The sequence below is a fragment of the Sceloporus occidentalis genome, unplaced genomic scaffold (assembly GCF_023333645.1).
Source record: "Sceloporus occidentalis isolate IW3139 unplaced genomic scaffold, rSceOcc1.0.p SCAF_5, whole genome shotgun sequence".
Lineage (NCBI taxonomy): Eukaryota > Metazoa > Chordata > Lepidosauria > Squamata > Phrynosomatidae > Sceloporus > Sceloporus occidentalis.
Window position 1 is genome coordinate 40,704,364 of NW_028316985.1, and position 22,911 is coordinate 40,727,274.

General features: G+C 41.9%; 1 protein-coding gene across 6 annotated transcripts in view; it reads left to right on the top strand.

Moving 5' to 3' along the window:
• The first annotated feature begins 1,647 nt into the window (after window positions 1–1,647).
• The window catches only part of STRA8 (stimulated by retinoic acid 8), a 39,703-nt gene continuing 18,439 nt past the window's right edge, over window positions 1,648–22,911 (top strand). Inside the window, exons 1-4 of one of the 6 annotated variants that reach the window (XM_089523839.1) lie at window positions 1,648–1,815; window positions 3,534–3,598; window positions 17,214–17,411; window positions 21,556–21,631. In XM_089523839.1, the coding sequence (XP_089379965.1) occupies window positions 17,220–17,411; window positions 21,556–21,631 (268 nt within the window). In that variant the 5' untranslated portion in view covers window positions 1,648–1,815; window positions 3,534–3,598; window positions 17,214–17,219. Of the gene's footprint in view, window positions 1,816–3,533; window positions 3,599–11,307; window positions 11,356–12,322; window positions 12,398–13,264; window positions 13,290–13,523; window positions 13,577–17,213; window positions 17,412–21,555; window positions 21,632–22,911 lie in introns of those variants that run through there. The other 5 variants (XM_089523836.1, XM_089523835.1, XM_089523837.1 and 2 more) reach the window with 5 other exon arrangements.

Here is a 22,911-nt window from a genome sequence, read left to right on the forward strand (position 1 = left end):
TTCACAATATTAAAAAACAGTACAATTAACAACATAAAAGCAAAAAAACAAAAACATACATTAAAAAGGATTTTTAAACTGATCCCAGCCTGTCCTTATAGCAATTCCTTCACCTGCCGGTGGAAGGCCACCAAGGAGGGAGCCGTTCTGATCCATTCCCTGGGAGATCAGGGAGTTCCAGAGTCTAGGGGCAGCCACTGAGAAGGCCCTCTTCTCTCGTGTCCCCACCAATCGGTTTGTGAAGGTGTTGGGATGGAGAGAAGGGCTTCTCCGGAGGATCTCAGAGTCCGGGCAGGTTCATACCAGGAGAAACAGTCTGCCAAACAGCATGGACCTGAGCCATGTAGGGCTTTGTAGGTAATAACCAGTACCTTGAATTGTGCCCAGAAACAAACTGGCAGCCAATGAAGCTATTTCAACAGGGGCATTGTATGGTCTCTGTAATCTGCCCCTGTTAACAGCCTGGCAGCGGCTAATTGAATTTGAATGTTGCATTTTCCGAACACTTTTCAAAGGCAGCCCCATGTAGAGCCCATTACAGTAGTCCAAACGGGATGTAACCAAGGCATGTACCACCGTGGCCAGATCTGGTTTCTCAAGGAACAGGCGCAGCTGGCACACAAGTTTTAAATGTGCAAAAGCACTCCTGGTCACAGCAGAGATCTGGGCCTCCAGGTTGAAAGCTGAGTCCAAGAGCACCCCCAAATTGCAAATCTGTGTCTTCAAGGGGAGTGTGACCTCATCCAACACAGGCTTGATCCATATTTCCTGATCTGCCTTCCAACTGACCAGGAGCACCTCTGTCTTGTCTGGATTAAGTTTCAACTTGTTTGCCCTCATCCAATCTCTTACTGAAGACAGACACTGGTTTAGGACCAGGACAGCCTCCTTGGATTGAGGTGAGAAGGAGTAGTAGAGCTGGGGTGTCATCTGCATATTGATGACACTGCACGCCAAAACTGCAGACAACCTCTCCCAGCGGTTTCATGTATATGTTAAACAGCATAGGAGACAACACAGAACCCTGAGGGACTCCACAGGTCAATAGCCAGGGGGTCAAAGAGGAGTCCCCCAGTATCACCTTCTGGATTCGCCCCTCCAGGAAGGAACGGAGCCACTGCAGAACAGTACCTCCAAGCCCCATCCCAGAGAGGCAGTCCAGAAGGATACTATGATCAATGGTATCAAAAGCTGCTGAGAGGTCCAGGAGAACCAACAAGGACACACGCACCCTGTCCAGTTCCCTGCGTAGGTCATCCACCAAGGCAATCAAGGCTGTATCTGTTCCATAGCCAGGTCTGAAACCAGGTTGAAATGGATCTAGATAATCCGTTTCATCCATGAACCCCTGGAGCTGGGAAGCCACCACACATTCCAAAACCTTGCCCAGAAATGGTAGGTTAGACACTGGCCGATAGTTATTCATTATTGTGGGATCCAATTATGACTTTTTTAACAGAGGCCTCACAACAGCCTCCTTTAGGTAGGATGGAATTCTGCCTTGTAGGAGGCATTGATTACTTCCTTTACCCACTCAGCCAGTCCCCCTCTGGCCTGTTTAATAAGCCAAGAAGGACAAGGGTCCAAGATACACGTGGTGGCTTTTACCTCTCCAAGGATCCTGTCCACATCACCAGGCTGCACAAGTTGAAAAGTATCCATTAACACTGGACCGACAGGCGCCAAGGTTACATCCACTGACTCTGTATCAACTGTAGCATCCAATTCAGACCAAATCTGAGCGATTTTATCTGCAAAATGCCCTGTAAATTCTTCACAGCGAGCCTCTGAGTGGTCTGCATTTTCTACTTGAGGGTGAGTGTGTAAAAGACCCCTGACCAAGTTGGAACAGTTCTGCTGGCCGGCTCCTTGCAGATGCAATGCTGGCAGCAAAAAAAATATTTCTTTGTTGCCCGCATTACCACAAAGTAGGCCTTCAGATAGGCTCTAGACTGTGTTCGATCAAATTTACTCCAAGTCTTCTGCCAACGTCGCTCTAATCTCCGTCTCATTAGCTTCATCAACATCAAATCCCTGGAGAATCAGGGGGCTGGTTTGGCTCCACTCCGTGAGAGAGGACACACAGGAGCGATTGTGTCCACCGTCCTGGCCATTTCCCCATTCCAAAGGCTGGCCAGGGCTTCAACAGAATCACCTACCAAGGTGACAGAAGACTCCCCAAGCGCCCTCAGGAATCCATCCAGATCCATCAGCCTCCTGGGGCGGACCATCCTAATCGGTCCCCCACCCCTGCAGAGTTTCCGAGTCCCAGTGAGTCTAAACCTGACCAAATAAAATGGTTAATAAAATAGATCCAATAAAATGGTTAATAAATAGTTTATTTAGCTGCAGCATTGTTCCCAGAGGAAATTCATATTGCAATGCTATAAGAGTGTATGCAGGGGTAGCTGTGTTGGCCATTTAGCAAATTCAAACAAAAATTCACCAAACAGTGATACCTTTATTGGCCAACCGAGATGCACAATATACTTGTTGCAAGCTTTCAAAGCTCCACTGGCTTATTCATCAGGCAAGAATCCATTGTCATCTGCCTACAAGAGGCCTGTAGCCTCACAAGAATGGAGACAGATTTAGGGTTGCCATCCCGGGGGACCTCAAAACTTTTTATTCCATTTCCTTCTGGTTTTGTTTGTTTTAGAAACACAACTTATTAACACAAAGCAAAACAATGTTTCCTGAATCTCACATGAAAATGCAAGGCTGTCCTTAAACAGTGTAAATGACCATAACTGGTGCACAACCTGAGATCCTTGGCTGTTCTTGGTGCAGTTTGCAAAACTAGGAAGGATGCCATCCCTCCCCTATAACTGCAATCCAGATGATCAGACAAGGGTTAGGTGGCAAATGTTGTTTTGCTGCTGCTCTCAGCAGTGGTTGGGCAGTGCTGGTGGGAGAAGTAAAAATCTTTCGCAACCCACAGCAAATCCACTTCCAAGACTTGTTTTTTACTGCTGATCGCAGGCAAGCAAATAATTTCAATGGAAAACACTGTGGGATGGATAGACTTTCATTGTCACCTCTGCTAGCAATCTGTAGAGCTCAATAGGCAAGGAAGGGAGATGTAAACCTCATGGCGATGGGGGTTACACACATGCATATGTGGTGGCCCCTGACAGAGATAAGATGCAGCAGCCCTTTAGGCTGAAAAAGTTATGAACCTTTGAATGGTTGCATAGTTTGCACTATTAGGATCAGTTAGCAAAGTCTTTCATTTTTTATTAGAGACAAATTTTGGTGACTATAACTTTTATTACAGTTATTTTAATGTGTTCTGTTGTCAGCCATAAGGAGAGCCAGCACTAGTTTTCTTTAAAAAGTTGACATCTTCGTCATACATCTGCAGAGAGATTTTAGAATAAAAATAGCTATTTTCAAGTGTGTTTTCACACTTCGACTAAAGGACAACATGATGTGTGACTTTATATTAAGATTTTAAGGAACTCTTATACCAAAAATTCTGTTGTTGTAAGGTCTTATCTCTCCCTTATTCATTTGTATTAATTCTTTTAAAGCTTGCAAATACAGAAGAGTACATTGATGGTGCACTGTCGGGACACCTCGGTGAAGTTCTGATAAGGTAACTGTCATTAACTTATAACAGAATTTATAGGACAGATGAAGCATGTGCTAAAATCCATTAATCTTCCACTGCATATAAAGTGAATCTGAAAGTAAAGTTCTATGGACGTCACAGTACAGGTGGCCCATGTATTATGTGAGAGATCTGTTCTGGGACCCTTTGCACAATATGAGTTGTGTGTAAAATCCATTGATACTCAAGTCCCACTATACATAAAGGCATAGTAATATGGCGTCTCTTACATAAAATTGGGGGGGGGGTGTGTGTGTGTGTGAATATTTTCAAATCATTGTTGGTTGAATCCATGGATGGAGAATGTGTGGATAAAGAAGGCTGACGTTATCTTTCTCCTGTACTAAAAGAGCACCTGATCAGCTTGGGTGACATAGATCCAAAACACACTGCAGAAATAATTTAGTTTGTGACCACTTTAACTGCCCTGGCTCAATGCTAGGGAATTCTGGGAACTGTAGTTTTACAGGACATTTAACCTTTTCTGTCAGAGAGATCTGGTGTCAAAATAAACTACAGTTCCCCAGATTTTCCAGCACTGAACCAGGGCAGTTAAAGAGGTCTCAAACTGGATTATTTCTGCAGTGTGTTTTGGACCATTGTCTTAGAATTCTATGATTTCTGAGCAAGAAGGGAAAGAATGTACTTACTTTTCCTCCTGTAACAAGGCAAGTTTCTGGAATTCTTCTTCTTTTGCAGCTTGTACTTTGCGTATTAATTCACGATCCTTTTCTGTTAATAGGACTTTGTGCCGCTCAAGTGTTGTCTTAAGTATTTCATTACCTGAACGTAATTCTGTACATATATATTTTAAAAGTAACTATCCAGGATTCATAATTATATTGCACATGTAAAATAACTGAAAATCCTTAGGTATAAATAATAATGCCTGCAAGAGCTTTTTTTAATGGACTAAGAACGATTAATGTATGTTTTTGAAGCATAGCATTATATATGTTTATAACAAAGGATTTGCTTCTTTCCCTTCAAACCGTCGGTTTTATGCTGTATATTACTACATCTGTAAAGCAGACTTTTGTTACAACATTGGTTTCTCCCAAATGTGGTGACAGTATCACATTATGGTATCTATGCATGTTTATTTATCATCAATCTGTTCAGCACGTGGAGTGAATTTGCACATGTGTGCTAAATCTGCAGATATCTTGCTATTGTTTTCTATTCATATTATATGGTACTTCACAATACACATAGGCACACATGCACCAAAGGTGGGTGGGTGGGTAACTCTCAGCATTCCTAATAACATGTATGGAAATTATCTGTCACTCACTAACAGATTTTCCCCTCGCTCCCAAATGTATTTCTGGAAATAATCTCTGTACACATGCACATATGTGAGTGCATAGTGATACGATAACTAGCAAAATACGATTTCAAAATTTAATTTATGTTTATAATCCATCGTTTTACAAAATTGCAAAGGGGCTAATAGTCCAAAAAAGAAGAACGCACAATAATACAATGGTATAATAACAGCAGCAGCTAGCGAAATAGCAAAATGCATGGTAATTTGAGGCCAGAGTTTCACTTAATAAATAAATGTATAAATATATTCTAAATATTATCATTTGTGGGAAGATAATGGAAATGTTGAGGTTGTGGTGATTTGAGGCCTGGGTAAGAACTTGCCAGTGACAAAATGAACATTTCTGGATCAGGTTCAGGTCCTCCTGCTTTTTGGTAGAGTCAAACCATTGCAGGAATAAATCAAGACTTCAAATGCAGAAAAGTGAAGATGTTTCAAACTTCTCCCACTCTGGAAGCCTCAAGGTCTTGAGTGGCTTTCCAGGCTGTGTAAGATCTCCATCTGATCCAGGCCCTTTCACACTGTACTGTCATAGTGCTGATGTTCCTTCATGGCTTGAATACGAGCGCTTCTGCGGGGAGCCTGAAGTACTTGTACCCTCTCCTGAGCTTCCTTCTGGGCCCTAATTCGTGCACTCCGACGTAGGGGGGGTGTCCTCATTCCCTCTTCAGCCATGTTGTGGACTGTGATGTTCCTTTCACGGCTCTTCCTTGACAGACGCAACTCTCTTATGCCAATGTTCCTCTGGGCACACTGTTGATCCTGGACTTGGAGGATATGGCCACTGAGTTGTTGCGGCATGAAGTCCATTCGTTGTGCATGGGCCTGCTGAATGATATTGACCGGGCCACCTTGGATCGGAACGCGGGGGTGAATCTGTGATCTATGAGTCGGCTACTCGAGAGAAAATAAAAGACAAAAAGTAAAGAATCCCTGACCAGACATTTGAAACTGGAAGATGCAGAATCCAATGGGTTTACCAGTGGTTTGGATTTTAGCCTTCTTGTTGTTGTGTGGTTTCGAGTCGTTTCCAATTTATGGTGGCCCTGAGGTAAAGCTATCATGGTGTTTTCTTGGCAAGATTTGTTCAGAGGAGGTTTTCTCATTGCTTTCCCCTGAGGCTCAGAGCATGTGACTTGCCCAAGATCACCCAGTCAGTTTCATGGCCAAGTGCGGAACTGAACCCTGGTCTCCAGAGTCATAGTCCAACATTCAAATCACTATGCCATGCTTTAGCCTAAACATGCTTAAATCCTGATGAAATCAGTTGTATGTAGCACAGCATGAAATACACTGTCTTCTGATCCTGTGCATGTTTGCCTGGTAGGAAATCCCAGAAAGCACAATAGAATTTATTCTTTAGCTCTGGAGATCAGGGGTCTATTCCCTGCTTGGCCATGGAAACCGATTCTTATTACAAACTCTCATCTCCAGAAAAAAATGTGATAGGTTTGCCTTAGGGTCTCCATAGGTTTTGAAGGCACACAGCAACATATGAAAAGGAGTAGCATTTGTGCTTTGTTTAGGGATGCCATATCCTGGCGGCTCCCGGCACAATTCCGCTTTTGGGGCTCCCCTGCCTGCCCTGGTCCGGTTCTCCCCCAACCCCGGCCTTTGTTCCGCCTCCGGGACTAGGTCAGAGTATTCCAGAAACAGGATACCATGATTCAAAATGCTTTCTGCTACTAGCTTCTAAACTCACTTCATAAAGGAAAAGCATTCAGAGAAGAGTACCTGAAAACTTTAATACCCAACTTTATATGGGGATTGACAGTCCCTAAGATAGACTGGTGAGAAAAGTATTTATGCTTTCAAAATCAAGCGTTTATAATAAAGCCGATGCATATTGATGTCTGCCATGTTCGTTCACTGACATGTGTATAAGTATAAAAAAGGAAGAAGGGGGACATGTCTTGTTGCGTCTTTAAGAATAATAAATGTATTTATTTCAGCAGGATCTTTCATGGATTAAAATATAGAGAAGAAATTGATATTACCTCACAACATTTCATACTAAAATAAATCACTTATTATTAAGGGTCCAAAAAAATCACCTACCTTTTAGTTCCTTTGTTTTTATAGTGAAGCAACTAATATGGCTTTGCTGTTGTTATTGTTGTTAACTGCTGTCAAATGGACTTCAACTTACAATAACTCTATGAATGACAGACCTCCAAGTTACCTTGCTATCAACAGCTCTCCTCAGGTCTTACAAGTTCACAGCTACCTACAGTATTTTTTTTTTTTAAAACAAAGTGCTACAAGTATTTCCCAGCTAGAAGGGTAGAGCAATGGAATATACAAAAGCATACAGCTAATGACAACAAGGCCTCATACAATTTATACAAGTAAATTACTATCAATATATTTTAAAAGTTGATGGTGTCGCAAACAGAAGTTTTGGCAAGGTTTGGATTTCTTTTAGAAGATCACCAAATCCTTCAGTTAAAGGAAATCAGGGTTTGGGATTCCCCATTGAGGCACATCACAAATTAACAATTTGAATCCCAAAGAATTAAATTTCTGAATTTCACTATATGTCACAAAGCAAACAGCAAAAGAACTCTGAAAGGATGGGGAGGTTCTGCCCCCCCCCCCCATTTCTTCTCCTTTTTCTTTCCATTCTCTCCCCCACCAAATTTACTGCCTCAAAGGACTGAAAAGAAAACTACATTTCCCTAAAGTGCTGACCTTTCCAGTCTCCAAAAATGGAGATGGGAGACGCCAGCTATTACTCACCTGCCTCACTAGGTGGTGTGCCACATATACGTATTGGTGGTGGCGGTATAGGCAGTATAGCCGAGCGAGACGAAGAAAAATGACAGTGAACACGTGCAAGGCACCCAAGCAGCCAATTCTCAGTCTCAGAGCCCATGGCTGGAACCACAGGTAGTATGTAGCAAGAGTTCCTCCAAAGAGCAACGAAATGAAAGCGAAGACCAAAAACACACGAAGGTCAGCCACGTCTCTGCCCTAGGGCTGCCAGAAGCCAACTGCCTAGGCCTTCTGGAACCTTATGTCTCATGCTGCCCACCTACTATGACCTCGGGGCTATGCAGATCTGCCATTGTTGGCTCAGTTCCATGGTTCTCCAGCCCTAGGGTTGCCATCCCGGGGGACCTCAAAACTGGGAAAAAAATGTAGGACAAGGCTTAAAATGTAGGACATTTTTTTAAAAATTTCTTGGCCAGGAAATTAACCAAAAAAAAGGTCCTACATTTTTAAACCTTCTCCAAGGCCTCACTGGGCCTGGGAGACAGCCTCTCCCAAGCCCCAGCGAGGCCTTGGAGGACTCTAGGGCCCCGCTGGGGCCTGGGAGACTCTGTAGGCAAGAGGTGCACCATGTTAAGAACTGCATTAAGCAAACTTAGGCTGCTGCACACTGCTTTCACTCTCATCACTCCATCCTATGGAATCCTGGGATTTGTAGTTTGTTGTGGTGCCAAGGCTGGGCTTTGAAATCTCAGGCATAAGAGAGGCAAAAGGCTTGGGCTGCATCTACACTGGAGAAATCATCTGGTTTGAGACCACTTTAACTGCCTCAGCTGAATGCTATGGAATTCTGGGAATGGTGGTCTGTTCCAGCACCACAGCAGAATGGCAGTTAAACCCCTGGAAAGCTATCTGACCAAGGTGACCAATGCCCTCACCCCAAAATGTAGGGCATCCAAGCAAAAAAATGTAGGACATGGCCAAAAATAAAAGCTAAAAACACCCATGTAATTATAAATCCATGCTTCTTAGCCATGATCCAAATGGAGGACATGTCCTGGAAAAGGAGGAGGATGCCTGGTCACCTTGTCTCTAATCCAAAATGCACTGCAGAAATAAAACAATGCTGGACTGAAATGCCCAGAGTTCCTCACCAAAGCTGCATCCACACTGAGGAAAGAATCCAGTTTGAGACTGCTCAGTGCTGGGGAATCCTGGGAATTGTAGTCTATTGTGGCACCAGAGCTCTCTGACAGAGAAGGCCAAATGCCTCAGACACCAGAATTCCAGAGCATTGAGCTTTGGCAGTTAAAGGGCTCTCAAAGTGCAGGGGGGGGGAGGGAGAGAAAAGCCTGGGAGTGTGACTGAGCTTGGCTGTGGGGCTGCTCCGAGAGGAGGAGGAGGCGGAGGCGGAGGGAGGGAGGGAGCCAAGGGAAGTGCCAGGACCATCCAGAGCAGCCTCCTCTCTTCCACCGCAGCCCCCAGGCAACGCCTCCTCTGTGGATTATTCAGGCTCCTTTTGTCAAAAGAGCTCTGGTGCCACAAGAAACTACACTTCCCAGAATCCTATAGCACTGAGCCATGGATGTTTAAGGGGGGAGTCAAATTATTTCTGCAGCCTTTGCTACCCCAAAGCGCTTCCTATTTACAAGCAAGGCAAAAGCTCTTCCTTTACCAAGCCATTGAAAACCAACCCAAGCGGAGGAGGCCTGATTGCTTCTTTCCCATTGGTCAGCTTCGGGATAAATTTGCATATTACAAGTAAAGGGGTTTAGGGCCTCAAAAACGATCCTGTGATAAAGAATTACAACAATACTGACGCGGTTTACATTTAAAAGATGAGGCAATTAAACTCCCAGTGAAACATAAACGATTTATGGCCTTTTTTTCTTTGCTCACTGTAACCTGAAAAGTAAGGCTTCCTGAGGGTATATATACCAAGTGGGCTCACTTGGTATATAATAGCTCTGAGTAGCAGATGTTTTAAAGAGCTGCTCTCTAGGCTACGCCAGTGCGCCAGGTGGGGAGAGTGGCGCACAGTCGCGCGCGGGACTGCAAGAGAAGAGACCTGTTGATACACAAATGGACTTTAAATTTCCTAGACTCTGAAAAACTCCCAATTCCCACATGGCCAGAAGGAAGAGGAGCCGTCCTGCAAAATTTACCCTCCTCATACCATCTTAACTAAGGGCAGAAAGAACAAAATGAAGGCATCTTACTAACATCTCCATTTTTTCTCCTGTTTGGTTTGTAACACCTTGCCAGATGGAGAAGCCTGTGGAGCTTTGAAAGCTTGCAACATGTATATTGTGCATTTCACTTGGCCAATAAAGGTATCATTGTTTGGTGGATTTCTATAAGAGTGTAGTGTGACTTAAAACAGGGGTGGAAATAATGAGACCATACACAAGCTACTATGGGCTATAATGGCCAGGGCTGATGGGGTTTGCAGTCCAGGAACATTCAAAGGGCTGCACCCCTGGCTTAAAGCCCCTCTAAAGCTTAAAGCCCCGGTGATGTGAAAATGATAAACAGGGGTGTGTCTACCCTAGAAATAATGCAGATTGACACCACTTTAAGTGCTGCAGCTCCATCCTATGAAATCCTCAGATTTGTAGAGTTACAAGGCTTTTAGCTTTCTCTGCCTAAGAATGCTGGTGCCTCACCAAATTACAAATCCTGCAATTCTGTAGGATGGGGTCATGGCAGTCAAAGTGGCGTCAAACGGCATTAATTCTACGATGTAGATGTACCCCAAGTAAGGGCTATTCCCCTTCAGAGCCTCAGTCTCCCACCACACACACACTCCATTGCTCAGTTTCTTCCTCTTCATCATCTCAGAGCCTGCTTTCTCCTTCCATCTCCATGCAAGGTCTGTCTAAATAGTGTCCCAAGGCAGAGGCATCATGAAAGGGGTGCAGATTGCGCTGGATGACACTAAATAGCAATAGCAAGTACATTTCTATATCGCTTAGGGAGTGCTTAAGTGCACTGATAAGTGTGTAAGCACACTTATGTTTACAATGTGTAAGCTAAATGTACAGTTGGCCCTCAGTGCCTATGGATTCTTTCTCCATGGATTTAAGCATCCACGGTTTGAAAATATTCAAGAAAAATACAAATTCCAAAAAGCAAATTTTGATTTTGCCATTTTATATAGGAAGACACTGTTTTGCTATGCTGTTGTATACTACAATGAGACTTGAGCATGCATGGATTTTGGCAGGCATCCTGGAAGCAAACCCCAGAGGATACCAAGGGCCCACTGTACATGTAAATACATTCATACTGTACATATGATATTGTAATTTAAAGGTATAATTTTTAAAATTTTGATAGTGGTTTATGTCACTGCTATTGCCATTGCATTCAGTACTACACAGGAATTGCAGTTTATGAGTAAAAACAATACAAGAGAGAGCCATTGTTGTGTAGTGAGCATTGGACTATGACTCTGGAGACCATGGTTTCAATCCTGGCTTGGCCATGGAAACCCACTGGGTATTTTAGGTCACACTCTCTCAGCCTCAGAGAATGGCCACAGCAAACCCCTTCTGAAGAAACTTGCCAATTAAACCCTATGATAGGTTCACCTTAGGGTCGCTACCAGTTAGAAACAACTTGAAGGCGCACACAACAACGAGTAGAAGAAGCGTTACTAAGGAATCTGTATGATGTGGTATGAGAGGAGATGAATGAGGTAACATTGTGAATTACCCCTCTGGGTGCAGGGTGACCAGATGTCCAAACCACAAAGGAGGAGAAGGCACCACAAAATGTAGGCTGTTAGAGAAAAATGTAGGTAGCGACATTACATAATTAAAGCCAAAAAACTCATATAAGTGTAAATTCATGCTTCTTAGTCACGCTCAAAACGGGAGGACATTTTGGAATTCCTCCTGGACAGAAGGCTGAAATGGAGGGCATGACCTGGAAAAGGAGGACGCTTGGTCACCCTGAGCCAAAAAAACACCAATACATGTATAATGTAAATTCATGCTTCTCAGTCAAGCTCAAAATGGGAGGACATTTTGGATTTGCCCCAGGACAGAAAGCTGAAATGGAGGACATGTCCTGGGAAAAGGAGGACGCTTGGTCACCCTGAGCCAAAAAAACACTAATATAATGTACATTCATGCTTCTTAGTCATGCTCCAAATGGGAGGACATTTGGGAATACCCCCAGGACAGAAGGCTGAAATGGAGGACATGTCCTGGGCAAAGGAGGACGCCTGGTCACCCTGAGCCAAAAAACACTAATATGACTGTAAATTAATGCTTCTTATGCTCAGAATGGAAGACATTCAAGAAAAAGCTGAAAACCACTCACATAAATGTAAATTCATGCTTCTTAGTCATGCTCAAAATGGGAGGACGTTTTGGAATTCCTCCTGGACAGAAGGCTGAAATGGAGGACACGTCCTGGAAAAGGAGGACGCCTGGTAACCCTCCCTGAGGTGACACTAGCCCTAGTCACGGTTCTGTCTCGAGGTTTTGGCGGGAAAAGCACCATCAAATCTTTCCTGCCTCAAATCCCACTTTCCCGCGTTTTTTATTGCCAGTTCTCTTTCTTCAGAACCTCTCGCTCAGCGCCAGAGCGTTCCTATTGGTCGCCTCCTCCTGCTGCTGCCTTGTGATTGGCTCTCTGCCTTAGAGCGGTGAGTTGGTGCCAGGGCGAGCGCGGGAAGGCAGCCTGGGCTGGCTGGGTGGCTGTTCTTTCGCTGGCACTTAGTTTGGTGCAAGGTGAGGCAGAGAGAGCCAGCCTGGCCTAGTGCTTTGAGTGTTGGGCTACGGCACTGGAGGCCAGGGTTCGAATCCTGGCTCATATAAACCAAAAGGGTAGCCTTGGGCAATGAGTCACACTCTCTCAGCCTCAGAGGATGGCTATGGCAAACCCCCTCTGAAGACCCTTGCCCAGAAAACCCCATGATAGGGTTCCCCTGAGGGTTGTTATAAGTGGGAAAGGACTTGAAGGCTACACAACACACAAACACACAATAGTCTGGCAGATTTAGGAGGAGAACATGGTGGAGTCCAAATTAATATGGAGAATGTGGGAGAGAGACTGTGGAGGGTGTTTTCAGAAACATTGCAAGGGTGGGTGGGGATACAGAGATATTTTCATGGACTTTAAATTAAATGTTTTCAGCTTGTTCAGTTTTCCCCCCCTTTGAAGTCAGGACTTTGAAAATGGACTTCAAAATAACCATCAATTTGTTCATTTTTTCTTTCCTTCAAGTCAGGTCTTTAAAAAATGGACTTTATAACAAGGTTTGATTTGTTGAGTTTTTCTTTGCTTCAAGTCAGGAGTTTAAAAAATAATGTGCACAAAAGCTTTGAGAAAGTGACAAGACGGTTAACACACCAGAAAACACATCCATGGGTAGCTTGTGCTGGCCTTATGGCAAAAAGCACAATATCCACAATCTATAGAATAGTGATACTTCTATTGGGCCGGCCAAAATGCACATCATACAGAGGCTGTTGGTTGATTTGATCTGATGTATTTATTTAGGAGCAGGGTGACCAGATAGTCTTAACAGCAAAGGAAGACAAGGCACCACAAACGTAGAGGACATCAAAGAATGGTGTAGGACACTACAAAATAAAGCTGTGAAAAACTACTAATATAAATGTAAATTCATGCTTCTTAGTCATTCTCAGAATGGAAGACATTTAGGAATTCCTCCTCAATAGAAAAGTAGGACATGTCCTGGAAAAGGAGGGCACCTGGCCACCCTGTTTAGGGTATTTATATCCTGCCTTTCTCCCAAAATCGGAGTAATTTCCAAAGTGTATTTTAAAGCCCCGCTCTTAAATATTTGTTCACTCGGAACCAAATTCAATTGCTTTCCATTTCAGTTAATGGGAAGTAATTTATTTCGATAGGGTCCTTCTCAGCTGAAGAAATGTCACATTACCGTAAGTATGAGTTAGATAGATAGTATGAGTTCTTATACTGTGAGAAAAGCGGGATATAAATAAATAAAATAATAATTAAAAGTAATAATAAGTATGTACACGACTGAGGGAGAGGAAATGTGACCTGTAATTGGGAGAAAGGTGGGATATAAATAATAATAATAAGTATGTAAACTAATGAAGGAAAAGAAATAGGCTCCATAATTGGGAAAAGGGTGGTTTATAAATAAATAAATAAATGTTAAAAGTATGTAAACTACTGAGGGAGAGAAAATATGCCTACCCACCTGATCTTTTATAAGAGATCTTAAATACTCCAATTCTGATCTGATTGTATGAATGTTAATGTGAATGTTAGTTAATGATTCGTAATTTTAATGAATTAATAGTAATGTCATTGTTTTAAGGATTGCATTTTATATGGAATTGTTTTATTGCTGTAATCCCGCCTTGATCCACAGGGAGAGGCGAGAAATATATATTATTATTATTATTATTATTATTATTGTCTCTGAAATTGACAGCAAATAGGTAACTGGAAAGGATATTTTTAAAAATAAAAAAAAAATAGAAAAGTTCATAAAGAAGGCTTCTGTTCTTTGAGCCCCAGTATTTTCACAAGTTGAGTCTACTCTACTGCATGCATTTCAGCAGTCTTTCCATCCAGTTCTTCCACACAGAAATAGCACTCTTGTTTTTCATCCTGAGACTGAAATTTGCACAATGGTTTGCATTTATTATTGTGCATAAGAGAGTATCACTGACACCTCTAAGTGTGCGGCCAGGACAAGCTCTCTTGTCCTGGGAACTGGATATCTTCAAAAGGGGATATGGAAAGGGAGGGGTGCTTTAAACATTTTGTCCCAAAAAGATCTTAGTTCTGCAATGTACCTGTTAACAGGATTCAAAGTCAGTTATTCATTTTATGTACAGAATTTTTTTGTGGATTAATCTTTTATGTGACTGCAAAGAACTGTAATAGAGGGGATGTAAGCAATGAGGGCTCATGTTCTGGCTAGTTCTCTCCTGTGGTCAGCTTGGTTTTGGTACAGTGGGAAGGAATTTTATGATACAGGTTGATCAAAATTCATGGGACCAGAAGAGTTTTGGATATTTTTTATTTTTGGGATTTTGGAAAACAGTTGGCCTTCTATATCCACATATTCTCTATCCACGAATTTAACCATCCACGACTTGAAAATTATTCCAAAAACATAAATTCCGGAAAGCAAACGTTGATTTTGCTATTTTATATATACAATACACTATGTCATTGTATGTAATGGGACTTGAGCATCCATGAATTTTGGTATCAGTGGTGTGGCGGTCCTGGACCCAAACCCAAGCAGATACCAAGGGCTAACTGTACTTGTATTTGCTTATATGTACATAATGAGATATCTTAGAAATGGGACCCATGTCTAAACGCAAAATTTATGTATGTTTCATATTCACCATATACATGTAGCCTGGATGTACTTAGATAAAATAATGTTAACAATGTTGTGCATAAGACAGTTTGTGTACATTGAACCATTAGAAAGCAAAGGTATCACTATTTCAGCCACTCATGAAACAAGTTTTGTTTTTAGGAGTATTTCGGATTTCCGCATAAGGGAGATTAAGCCTGTAGATCTCCTTTTCTACAAGCCTCTTGTAGTGTCCTTAGGAGTCACATAGATTCTCACTCCAATTCTAATTATGCTTATTTGAAATGAAATAAGTTCTGGATCCAGCCAGATTCCCACTGCAAGTGCATATGATAGCAGCCAACCTGTCTGAGACAGATTTGTCCTGTCAGAGGATACAGATATAGGACGATAAACATTGTGGTCTGGGATTGGTATGTTACAGGGTTACTGTTATGTATCTAGCCCAAATGTCACTTAAAAAGCAATCTGACACAGTACTGCAGCAGGCAGTTCTTTCCCAATCATTTTATCTCTGGACTCAATTGAGGAAACACTATGGCCTGTTACAGACTGCCAAAATAAAGCTGCTTCGGGTCTCTTTGGAGGTATGCTATTTAAATGATGCACGGGTCCTAAGAGTCCGGAGGTCGCGCCAAAGCCACACTCCATTCCTAAGCACTGGAGTGCAGCTTTGGTGCAGCTTCCGGATTCTTAGGATGCATGCATCATTTAAACAGCATACCTCCAAAGAGACCCGAAGCAGCTTTATTTTGGCAGTCTGTAACAGGCCTATGATACCTGAGTCTTGTGACTGAGGCCACATTTAGTCTTTTTGACACATACAGTACACACCATGAATCATCCTTATAAAGCTTGCACAAAGAGACCTGTGCTGAGTTGTCCACAACACCAGGCTATTTGTTTCTTTTGAACATGTGATACAGTACCTTTAAAATAACATCATGGTTCACAAACCTAAAATGCACCTTTCTCTTATTGGAAGTGCCACTTAGGGCTGTGATTATTATTATTTTTTTACAAAACTGGAATTACTACGTAGGCCCTCCTTATTTATTGGATCTGCATCCACAGATTCAACCATCCATGGCTTGGAAATATATATAGAGTCATCCCTCCATATTTGCAACTTTGATATTTGCAGATTTGATTATTCACGGATTTCATTAATATGTTCTCTCTAGGACTGTCTAGGTCTTCCAGTGCAACTCTGTGGTCAACTTTAACTAAAAGTTGCGCTGAAAGACCATTTGTAGCTACTCCAGTGCCATTCTATGGTTAGTGTATGGTGGACATTGACTGGAGGACCCAGAGATTCCTAGAGAGGTGTCCTCTCAGGTAAAAACAGTGTTTTTGTTATTTGCAGTTTTTCCATATTCACGGGGGTCTTGTTCCCCTAATCCTAGCGAATATGGAGGGACAACTGTATATATTTCAAAAAGCAAACCTTGATTTTGCCATCTTATATAAGGGACACCATTTTACTGCCCCATTGTATACAAAGGGGTTTGAGCATCCATGAATTTTGCTATCCACAGGATGGTCCTGGAACCAAAACCCAGTGGATACCAAAGGCCCAGTTTTTGTTATTCTAGCACCACATTTGACTATACTACACAGCTCTGACAAATCTAGCCAGACTTCTCTAAGCTTCCCATAACAAAGGTGGTTAATAGGATCTCTAACAGCACACTATCTCATTTTTACTTTCCATTCCCCCAAACACATCTGAGGAAGTAGACTTAAGTCTGTGAAAGCTTATGCTACCAACTTCTGTCTTTCAGTAAGTCTCAGAGATGCTGCAAGATCCGTTTGCCTACTCATATACACATAATTAATGCTGAATCTGAGATACATATTTTGCATAGTCATTTCTTAATTACTCTGTTTTCTTCAGTATAGACAGATCGTGAGTGGCACCACATTCACTAAGGTGATTTCTCATTTGTCTCCCTGTGATTGGCCCTATATTTTTTGAACACGTGAATACAAATAACTAAACCCGCCTCCATCCAATATAGGGAGAGGCGGGATACAAATTATTATTATTATTATTGTTGTTGTTGTTGTTGTTGTTGTTGTTAGGTATTAATAAAGTGAGAGGCAATGGGTTTCATGTACATTTGAAGTCTATCTGTTTTGTTGCACTAATTCACTGACAGTATGGAGTTATTTTTTTCAGTAATGGAATGGCATTTCTCTTGCAGTTTTTGATGGAGACAACTGGCGCATGCAACACCCCCTATGTGAGAGTGACTCCTAGGAACCGCCAACCTCTGCAAAACCCAAAGCCTCAAGTGAGGAAAAGGCGCTTGACTCAGGCTCGCCAGAGAGCTACTCTAGCAGGGCTTTTCAGCAACCTACAAGAAACTGTATATTCTCAGCAAGAAAATTTTGTATCAGAGGTATAGAAATAAATCTGCACCAAATACTAAGCATTATTTTTATACCGATAAAATTTGTATGTTTCACTCATAATAGTTGATGTGCTTTTAATTTTGTCTTATGAAATTATACTGAGGTGTTTATCTTAGTACTGTACAAACATTTCTTTCAGAACAGATTGGCAGACAACTTTGCCTGTTAGATTTATAGATATCTCATAGGTTTATAGATGCCTCATTTATGGCTTGTTTCAACTTTGCCTGACGAAGATTTTAAATATGGTTGGAATTAATGATTACAGTTACAAATGTATAACCTACAGCTGTTATTTGTTGTTAACTGCTCTTGAGTTGTTCTGGATTCATGGATGAGACATCTACAAGATCCCTTATTCTCCACTGCTCTGCTCAGGTCCTGCAGGCTCAAGCCTGTGGCATCTCTGATTGAGTCCAGCCATCTGGCATGTGGTCATTCTACTCTTTCTACTGCCTTCTACCTTTCCTAGAATGATTATCTTTTCCATTGATTTATGCCTTCTCATGATGTGGCCAAAGTACAACAGTCTCAATTTAGTCATCCTGGCTTCCAGGGAGAGTTTGGGCTTGATCAGTTCTGGAGCCCATTTGTTTGTCTTCTTGAACACTGTATCCTCGGCACTCTTCTCCAGCACCACGTCTCAAATAAGTTTATTATCTTTCTATCAGCCTTCACTGTCCAGCTCTCACATTGTGCATGGTGATGGGCTTAGACTATTCTCACTTTTGTGTTCAGAGTTATATCCTTACACTTTAGAATTTTGTTCAGTTCTTTCATAGCTGCCTTTCCCAGTCCTAATTTTCTTCCAATTTCTTGACTGCAGTGTCTGTTTTGAAAATGTTTGGTCCAGGCTATGAGAACTCTTTGGATATTTCAATGTTCTCATTATTCAGGATGAATTCTTGCAGATTTCCTGTGTTCATTATTTTTGGTTTTTTAAATGTTTAGCACTTTCCTCCTTGACCTTCAGTAATTGCTCCATGTCTTTGTTGGTTTCTGCTAGCAGTATTATATCATTTGCATATCTACGGATGTTATCACACGGGAAGAATGTCTCTCAATTTCGAAAGAAAACAAAGTGGGGCCAAAATGAACACAATTATGTGGATGGTTATCACACCACAGAAGAACACAGCCCCCATCCCAAAGCCAAAGCAGTGCAAATGCAAAAGAAATTATCATATGAGTACGTACCCATCGTAGTCTAGAATTCGAATTAGCATCCCTGCACATGCGCAGTGAGGGCACAACCGGATTGTGACTTTTTTACACTTCCAGCAGGGCTTGCTTCTGGTTCCCATGGTTTTGCCTTGTTTCATGTTATTTGTTCATTCATTACCCTTTATTTCACGTTATTTAGGCAATTCACCAATTCAAAATCAGTCCAAAGCAACCTTGTACTTGGTTTGAGTATTGGACTATGACTGTAGAAAGCAGGGTGACCTGGTGCAAGTCACACTCTCTCAGCCTCTTCAGAAGATGACAATGACAAACCCCATCTCCAGTTGGAGAGGATAAGTTTGCAAAGGGAAAGAGCCAGAAAGGGCTGAGAGGAGGAGGAAGGCAGTGTGTCTGTGGAGAGGGCTGCTTCATCCCCAAAACTGCTCCAGAACTCGGAGAGGAACTTTGCGAGGCTGAGAGAAAAGCACCCCACGCCCGAAGGGAGGGAGGAAAGGTGGACTTTGGTGCCAGTCTTTTAACTTGTGGGGGCAGCACAATCGTCTTCACTTTTCCTATCCCTTTGCTCCCAGAGAGAACAGCCAGGGAGCACAGGAGAGAAAATTGCAGCCAGCAAAGGAGCTTGGGAATTGTAGTCTGATTCGAAGGCAATCCAAGGGCAACTGAGACATGTGTTCCATACCTGGCAAATTTGAAATGAACGCAACTTTGGAGTGGAACAGGATTTGTAAATTCTATATTTCTTGGAATTTACCCATCTCTTGGATGCCCCAGGATTGGGTTCGAATTGATTTAGGATTGTCTTTGATTATGTGTGATAACCTCTCCCACAAAAACTTGAAACCCCATGATTGCACCCAGTATGACATTGCATTAACCTAATTTCCCCTGAGTGTACGTCCTTAGGTTGATGTTTCTTCCTTCAATCTTCATTCTTTCTGCCTCTGAGTCTGAGCCTGCTCTGTGTATAATATTTTCTGCATGCAGGTTGAATAAATAGGGCGGTAGTATTCAGCCTTGCCTGACACCTTTTCTGATTGAGAATAATTCTGCTTCCGATGTTCAGTTCTGGCGGCAGCCTCTTGTACAGGTTACACATCATGGCAATCAAATGTAGTGGTACTCCTATTTCTTTGAAGTAATTCCATACCTTTTTGTGATCTATGCAAAGGCTTTGCTGTAGTCAACAAAGCAGATATAGATTTTATTTTGGAATTCCCTGGTGCTCTCCATTATTCTTTGTGTATTTGCAATGTGATCTGTAGTGTCTTTTCCTTTCTTGAATCCAGCTTGCACCCCTGGGATTTCTCACTCCATCAATGGTAGAAGTTTTTGCTGCTGAATTTTAAGCATGACTTTGCTTGCATGAGAAGTTAGTACAGTGGTCCTGTAGTTACTGTAATCTTTTGGGTCTCCTTTTTTGCGTATAGGAATGTATATTGATCACTACCAATGTGTAATCTAGAGTTATGCATTCATAAGTGACTCATATTCACAGTTCATATATATTTAATAATGTAGGGAAGGTTTGGGGAATGTAAAAGTCCCCTATTCCTGACTTAACAGGCATCAGTGTTAGCAAGTGATGGAAGTCTGTTTTCCTGACAATTGGGATGCAGCAGATTGATGTTTTCAACCCCTCCTCTGAACAGTCTCTCTAGTGTATGGAGGAATTGCAATGGGCATCCTGTTGTGCCAGAGATTATTCAAGGGAGGGGGTGGAAAGATCCTTCTGCTGCATCCCAGTCGACAGGAGAACAGACTACAGTCACTTACAGTAGCTGCTAACTGGTAAGGCTGAAGTGGGGGTAGTTTCAAGCCAGGAGTACAGAAAGTAAAATCCCCATCGTTCTAGATTAGTTAAGAATGCTTAACTAAGTAGCTTATCTAGAATCTTATCAGTATCTTTATGATGGTACTCCTTTGGATGGGGTATAGGATAATCTCTTTGTGCTTGAAGATCTGACTTAGGGCTACTTTCCCAAACCTAGTACCTTCCAATTGTCCACAGAGCACTGCTACTGTTATTTTTGATCTTAGCCAAAAGGCCGATAAGCGATACTGCTACTACTGATGTGGCAAGGAAGGTACAAGTGAGTATATGTCATGTCAGAAGAGGATTCCTCAATCAATATAGTAAGTTTCGTTTCTAGGGCAATACAGGACCAGGACAACCTATGGTATTTTTACTGGCTGCAGATACCCCATTCCTTTTTTACTGGTTGCAGATACCCCATTCCAAACTTGGGCTTGAAAGGCCGATGCAAAGGGTGATCATACGAAGGATAAATTGAAAGTGAGCAAAGTTTGTGTCATTTGCACATCTGCTAAGTTTATCTTCCTGGAGTTTGTACCAACTTGAGATAACTTTAATCCATAGGTATTTTGATTATTGGATATTTAAACCAGTTTAAACTTGTGTAAATATGCTGTCTGTAGCTGTCACACAGTACTCTGTTCACATCAGTGGATTCTCACCTGAAATGAATTTAAGTGGATTAATGGAAACACTTTACTTTTTCAGATTACCATGCAATAAATTAAACTTGTCTTTCTCTCCATGGATGCTGCTTGCATGTGACAAGAAGGATGTGTTAATTATGGCTGGCGCATTATGGGAATTTTAGACTTCTGTACTGTCACATGACTGTTACTAAAATCGTGTGACACACATCAGTATATGAATCCACCTTTGTTTGTTACTGTTTAAATGATCTAAAGAACAAAGGGAGGATCATAGTAATCTGTGAACCAGGTTGTAAAACAGTCCTTTTTTCTGACCAGACAAAAATGTCATTTACTTTATCTCCCTTTGTTGATTTCTTCCTTTCCTTTTCATAGTCTGATGCATTTAAAACAAAAGATTGGTCAAGAAATGTAAGTTATATTGAAATGGTAATCTGCACAGAACATGTATAGATTGGCTGTATTTTCTGTTTTCTTACTTAGAGTCAGGTTTTATGTAAGGCTAAGAATTATATCCAGGAACTGGAGCAAACCTTGGAAAACTTGCTGAGGATGAAAGGTACTGTATGTGGTGCTTGCCCAAACATGTTCTCCTGTTCTTCCTTGTTTCTAGTAGAAAAACCAGGCAGATGTTCAGGTTATTGTGGCCTCATTCCCACTGCGTTTTAAACCGGTTTGCAAACTGGTTTGAATTGGTTTAAGTGACCCTGTTTCACACTTGAGTCAAATTGCTAGAGCAGTTTGGAGAGGGAGGCCATGTGCTAGACCCATTTAACACGCTTCTTTTTGACGCTCATTTTTTCTGCGTCTTATGCAATAAATCAATTCAGCACAAGTGTGAACAGGATGCAGATCAGAATCAATTTTTTAATGATTTGATCAGATGATTGTCTGCTGAAGAGGGTCCCTTTGGAATCAAATCATTGGTCAGTGTGAACGAGAAGTGCGTTATTTTACAACAATTAAGTGCAGTCAGGGCAAATACAGTGTGAACCACACCCCACTGTCAAATTGATCCATTGATTTGGATCGCAAACTGGTTTATTTGTAAGTGAGAATGAAGCCATGGAATCACTATCAGGCTGGACAACAGTGTACTTCAGGATAGAATGAGGCATTATTTTAGCAAGCAAATTCTCCCAAACTAATATGTGCTAACATCATTAAGTTACATGGCACCATTTTCAGGGGTAGACAGGTAGAAGGTGGGGTACTTAATTCCTTTCATGCCAATTGCTGTTGCTATTGCTGCTGCTGCAAATCAGGCTGTTTTCCTAGACATAAGGTTAGCGCTCAGCTGGTGGAAAATTTCAACTTAAAAATGCTGTTTGTAGTGGAGAATCAACACGTAAGGGAGGAGTTAAGCTCCTAGACTCCTGTCTGCCAGTCCTCTGCAAATCTCTCCCTGTGCCAGTCATTCCTATTATTCTGGTAGATTCATGTGTGCAGATGGTATACAGTTCCACCCTAAAGTAAAACCTAGTCCCATTTTTCTCATCAATATTATATAGGAATTATGTGTTTCTTTTGTTACACCCCTTGATATGCATAGCATGGACCCAAAAGATATTTTCCATCATGGCCCTCTCCTTCCCATCTAAGCCATTTTGACTGACAAATTGTGCAGCCAACATATCCTTCCTTCTAACAATTTCCTTTGGGAGGTATATCTGAGTGTGTGATGCCTCTTCTGTTTTGTTCCTTTGGGTCTAAGATAGCCTTCTCAATTTTGGTGTTCTCCAGATCGTTTGGATTACAGTTTCCAGAATTCCTGGCTACTGGCCATACTGGCTGGGGCTGTTGGGAGTTGAAATTCACAGTATCCTCAAGGCACCAACT